The sequence below is a fragment of the Electrona antarctica genome (genome assembly GCF_951216825.1).
Source record: "Electrona antarctica genome assembly, chromosome: 23".
NCBI classification, from domain to species: domain Eukaryota; kingdom Metazoa; phylum Chordata; class Actinopteri; order Myctophiformes; family Myctophidae; genus Electrona; species Electrona antarctica.
Window position 1 is genome coordinate 38,846,746 of NC_136804.1, and position 6,020 is coordinate 38,852,765.

At 41.3% G+C, this 6,020-nt stretch overlaps 1 protein-coding gene and 1 long non-coding RNA gene across 2 annotated transcripts in view; one reads left to right on the forward strand and one right to left on the reverse strand.

The window, feature by feature from the left end:
* The window catches only part of LOC306916805 (RNA polymerase II-associated protein 3-like), a 32,862-nt gene extending 26,860 nt beyond the window's left edge, over positions 1-6,002 (reverse strand). Inside the window, exons 1-4 of the mRNA XM_079494837.1 lie at positions 5,965-6,002; positions 4,603-4,719; positions 2,874-3,001; positions 1,026-1,147 (exon numbers count right to left, since the gene is read on the reverse strand). Coding sequence (XP_079350963.1) covers positions 1,026-1,147; positions 2,874-3,001; positions 4,603-4,701 — 349 coding nt within the window. The 5' untranslated portion in view covers positions 4,702-4,719; positions 5,965-6,002. The remainder of the gene's footprint in view (positions 1-1,025; positions 1,148-2,873; positions 3,002-4,602; positions 4,720-5,964) is intronic.
* The window catches only part of LOC306916647, a 571,903-nt gene that overhangs the window by 549,844 nt on the left and 16,039 nt on the right, over positions 1-6,020 (forward strand). The gene's annotated exons all lie outside the window — the stretch shown is intronic.

The window sequence follows — 6,020 nt, forward strand, 5'->3', positions numbered from 1 at the left end:
CATCTTAAGTATCTCTTGGTAGTTATTTAAATCATCTTAAGTATCTCTTGGTAGTTATTTAAATCATCTTAAGTATCTCTTGGTAGTTATTTAAATCATCTTAAGTATCTCTTGGTAGTTAATTAAATCATCTTAAGTATCTCTTGGTAGTTATTTAAATCATCTTAAGTATCTCTTGGTAGTTATTTAAATCATCTTAAGTATCTCTTGGTAGTTAATTAAATCATCTTAAGTATCTCTTGGTAGTTATTTAAATCATCTTAAGTATCTCTTGGTAGTTATTTAAATCATCTTAAGTATCTCTTGGTAGTTATTTAAATCATCTTAAGTATCTCTTGGTAGTTATTTAAATCATCTTAAGTATCTCTTGGTAGTTATTTAAATCATCTTAAGTATCTCTTGGTGGTTATTTAAATCATCTTAAGTATCTCTTGGTGGTTATTTAAATCATCTTAAGTATCTCTTGGTAGTTATTTAAATCATCTTAAGTATCTCTTGGTAGTTATTTAAATCATCTTAAGTATCTCTTGGTAGTTATTTAAATCATCTTAAGTATCTCTTGGTAGTTATTTAAATCATCTTAAGTATCTCTTGGTAGTTATTTAAATCATCTTAAGTATCTCTTGGTAGTTATTTAAATCATCTTAAGTATCTCTTGGTAGTTATTTAAATCATCTTAAGTATCTCTTGGTAGTTATTTAAATCATCTTAAGTATCTCTTGGTAGTTATTTAAATCATCTTAAGTATCTCTTGGTAGTTATTTAAATCATCTTAAGTATCTCTTGGTAGTTATTTAAATCATCTTAAGTATCTCTTGGTAGTTATTTAAATCATCTTAAGTATCTCTTGGTAGTTATTTAAATCATCTTAAGTATCTCTTTGTAGTTATTTAAATCATCTTAAGTATCTCTTGGTAGTTATTTAAATCATCTTAAGTATCTCTTGGTAGTTATTTAAATCATCTTAAGTATCTCTTGGTAGTTATTTAAATCATCTTAAGCATCTCTTTTAGACATTTATTGACCTTCTAAGGCGGATTCATAGTTGTGCATGGCGACTCGCGTCGCTCCTCTTCGTGCAAACGCTTTCAGGTACTTGCTGTCCAGCGCGATCGCCAAGTTGCAGTCAGACTCGGCCACAGCATACCTACGACGACAACAACGACAACAACATCAACAACGGTGCACACAATGATCACCAGCGGTTCACAGGAGAAAGGCCTGAGGACACACTCGATATCGGCCTTTCGTTTCCATGCTGTGTATTCTCGGGATGGAAGCGTCGCATCCTTAAATAGACAGAAGTATAGAGTGCCGCAGTCCCGCCCCCTTTCATGACGACGCCAGGCCCAGTCCCGCCCCCTTTCATGACGACGCCAGGCCCAGGAAATGAATCCCAATGCATTTTTCCCATAGATATTTCAAAAAGTATTTATTTAAAGACCTTTTAAGCGTCGTACGAAGCCAACTCGAGTCGTGACAAATCATGACAACAAACACAATATTTTGGACCAAACAAATAATTACAAAGAAGAAAAACAACAAAAAGAAGTGTTGTAACCTGCCGTTTTTTTCTACTTTCTAATTCTTTGTTCGGCCCAAAACATTGTGTTTATTGTCATGATTTGTCACGACAAGAGTTGGCTTTGTCCGCGGCGTAAACGTCTTTAAATAAATACTTGTCTAGTCTAGTCTATGAGGAAAATGAACGGGGATTTATTTTCCGGGTCTCTCGAGGGGGCGGGGCTGCGACGCTCTATAGACGGAAGGCGTGGCACGGGGCTGCGACGCTCTATAGACGGAAGGCGTGGCACGGGGCTGCGACGCTCTATAGACGGAAGGCGTGGCACGGGGCTGCGACGCTCTATAGACGGAAGGCGTGGCACGGGGCTGCGACGCTCTATAGACGGAAGGCGTGGCACGACACAGCAGTGTTGACTTCGCTCTATAGACGGAAGGCGTGGCACGACACAGCAGTGTTGACTTCGCTCTATAGACGGAAGGCGTGGCACGACACAGCAGTGTTGACTTCGCTCTATAGACAGAAGGCGTGGCACGACACAGCAGTGTTGACTTCTATAGACGGAAGGCGTGGCACGACACAGCAGTGTTGACTTCGCTCTATAGACGGAAGGCGTGGCACGACACAGCAGTGTTGACTTCGCCGACTTAAACTATGACCCGTCGACTACCTTTTTCCACTGACGAAAACTAAATGGAAACTAAATGAAAACTAAATGAAAACTAAATGAAAACTAAGCTATGGTGACTAAAACTAAGACTAAATATATACACTGACAATTTCGTCAACAAATAAAAACTAGACTAAAATGTTAGGAAGGGACTATAGTGGACAAGAGATCCAGTATAAGTCATTTTACAATTAGTCGCATGCTGAAAATAGCCGATCTACAAGCCCACAACTCGTCGCAACGTGACGCGTTGTGAGCTTGTAGATCAGCTATTTTCAGCATGCGACTCATTACGACGGCATCAAGGCCCGCCAAAATACATTTTGTTCGACTAAATCAACTGAATCAAGTCGACTAAAACTAGACTAAACACTAAAGCATTCCAGGTGACTAAAATGTGACTAAAACTAAATGATAACGTTTCAAAAGACTAGGACTAAAACTAGACTAAACACTAACACATTCCAGGTGACTAAAATGTGACTAAAACTAAATGATAACGTTTCAAAAGACTAGGACTAAAACTAGACTAAACACTATCACATTCCAGGTGACTAAAATGTGACTAAAACTAAATGATAACGTTTCAAAAGACTAGGACTGAAACTAAAATAGAAATGTGCTGGCAAAAACAACACTGCGACACAGCCGTCTAGGGGGGGGGGGGGATGAATGTCTTACTTGTTCTGTCTGTAGAAGCAGGCGGCGCGGTTCGTTGGAAGAATGGGATTGTAAGGGTCTGCAGTCATCCCATTGGTGTAGCAGTCCAGAGCGTCCTCGTATCGGCCCTCTTTGAACAGCTGGTTACCCTTGAGGGGGAAACGACGTGTAATATCGCTTAGTTTGATTAAAGGAGAATGCCATACTAAAAGGCTTTCTTACCTTTCTTTGTAGTCGTTACGTCCCCACCAAAGAGGTCCAGGTGTTATTTGTAGTCGTTACGTCCCCACCAAAGAGGTCCAGGTGTTATTTGTAGTCGTTACGTCCCCACCAAAGAGGTCCAGGTGTTATTTGTAGTTGTTACGTCCCCACCAAAGAGGTCCAGGTGTTCTTTGTAGTTGTTACGTCCCCACCAAAGAGGTCCAGGTGTTATTTGTAGTCGTTACGTCCCCACCAAAGAGGTCCAGGTGTTTTTTTGTGAAAAAACTCCTTATTGGCTATTTCCCCTACCATAAGCCCTAAATGAATTGCATTGCATTGAATGGGGCTATGGGGTGTTGTGCTAATTTCCATCTAAATAAGTAGTAAAGTGTGCCGCTTGGGATATTATTTACATTATGAAGAGAGGATATATACAAAAAAATTATAATTTTGAGCAATGTAAATAAGCGAATTAGCACAACACCCCATAGCCCCATTCAATTCCCATTCAATTCAATGCAATTCATTGAGGGCTTATGGTAGGGGAAATAGCCAATAAGGAGCTTTTGCACAAAATAACACCTGGACCTCTTTGGTGGGGACGTAACAACTAAAAAAAAACACCTGGACCTCTTTGGTGGGGACGTAACAACTACAAATAACACCTGGACCTCTTTGGTGGGGACGTAACAACTACAAATAACACCTGGACCTCTTTGGTGGGGACGTAACAACTACAAATAACACCTGGACCTCTTTGGTGGGGACGTAACAACTACAAATAACACCTGGACCTCTTTGGTGGGGACGTAACAACTACAAATAACACCTGGACCTCTTTGGTGGGGACGTAACAACTACAAATAACACCTGGACCTCTTTGGTGGGGACGTAACAACTACAAAGAAAGGTAAGAAAGCATTTTAGTATGGCATTCTCCTTTAAAACATGGCCTTTAGTTTGATGAACACATCAAAACGGGGGTAAAAACAATCTTGTCAACTAGTCGCCACGCTACAGGGGTAGATCTGCTATTTTTGAAATATCGTGAAAATGTGGCGCAAATCTTTGAATATTCTTTCAGAGCGAACATTTTTAACTCAAATCTTTGCTTCTGGGGGGGGGGGGGTCCTTGGAACTACATATTTTCAGATGGGGGTCGGCAGCCAATTACATATAATTTTGGGGGTCCTTGACAATGAAATAGTTTGAGCACCACTGACAATAGAAACATGAGGTTTTTCAGAAAACTGTCAGGATTTAGAAGACATTTGTAGAATCGACCTCAGGTCTAAATGGGTTATATAGAGAAAAATCACACCCGTGTGAACTGAGTGGTGCAAATCCCCCCCACCCCCTCTCTCTCTCATTAGCAGGCAACAGTGCAATACTCTCTCTCTGTCTCTGGCACAACAGCGCCCCTACTGGTACTCATGAGTCACACACATTAACACGAGTCACATAGGTGAGTGAACACAGACATTGCTGTTCCTTGGAGTGGTTGCACCACTCAAAAATGCATGTTCGTGTCTGTCAGACGCCGCCATACCTTCTCCTTCTCGGACAGAGCCTTCTCGCGGTCCACTGCGGTTTCCTCAGAGTCAGAGTCGTTTGACTCCACGGGGCTTTCTTCCTTGTCCATGTCCATCACGGCCAACGCCTTGTTCTGCAACCAGGGAACAAGAAGATGTCAATCTGTGCATCCTCTCTTAAATGTGTTTTGGCGGGCCTTGATGCTGTCGTAATGATTGATTTTACACTTGCTGAAAATAGCCGATCTACACAACGCGTTGCACTGCGACACGTTGCGGCTATTTTCAGCATGCAACCAAGTGTAAAATGACTTATACAGGATCTCTTGTCCACTAGTCCCTTCCTAACATTTTAGTTTTTATTTATTGACGAAATTGTCAGTATATTTAGTCTTAGTTTTAGTCGTCATAGCTTAGTTTTAATTTAGTTTCCATTTAGTTTTCGTCAGTGGAAAAAGTTAATCAACGGACATTTTTCGTTTTAGTAGACGAAATCAACACTGCTTTTCATATCAAGGTCCATTACTTATTCGCCATTTGAGCCACGGAACCACCATTTGATGACATTTAGCCTCTCAGATCCAATTGGGCCACGGACCACCGTTTGATGACATTTAGCCTCTCAGACCCATTTGAGCCACGGAACCACCGTTTGATGACATTTAGCCTCTCAGACCCATTTGAGCCACGGAACCACCATTTGATGACATTTAGCCTCTCAGACCCATTTGAGCCACGGAACCACCGTTTGATGACATTTAGCCTCTCAGACCCATTTGAGCCACGGACCACCGTTTGATGACATTTAGCCTCTCAGACCCATTTGAGCCACGGAACCACCATTTGATGACATTTAGCCTCTCAGACCCATTTGAGCCACGGAACCACCGTTTGATGACATTTAGCCTCTCAGACCCATTTGAGCTACGGAACCACCGTTTGATGTCATTTAGCCTCTCAGACCCATTTGAGCCACGGAACCACCGTTTGATGTCATTTAGCCTCTCAGACCCATTTGAGCTACGGAACCACCGTTTGATGTAATTTAGCCTCTCAGACCCATTTGAGCCACGGACCACCATCTGATGACATTTAGCCTCTCAGACCCATTTGAGAAATTGTGAAAATATAATAATAATCACAATAAAATGATTGAAAGACAGAACTAGTGTATTGTCTGCTAGCGTGCTGCTTGCTTATTTTAGGGATATACATACTGTTGACTTTTACAACTTTGTCATGAGTAATTCAACAACAAAAAACGTATAACACACAAAAAATACATTGCATTAAAAAGTGCTGCCGGGCGGGTCTTTGCGCAACCGCTCCGGGATTTAGATATTATGCTGGTTGAAAACCACTGACTTATAGACACTCACCACGTCAAACCTATCCCAGGAGCTGTAGTCGTAGGACTTTATTCACTCACCACGTC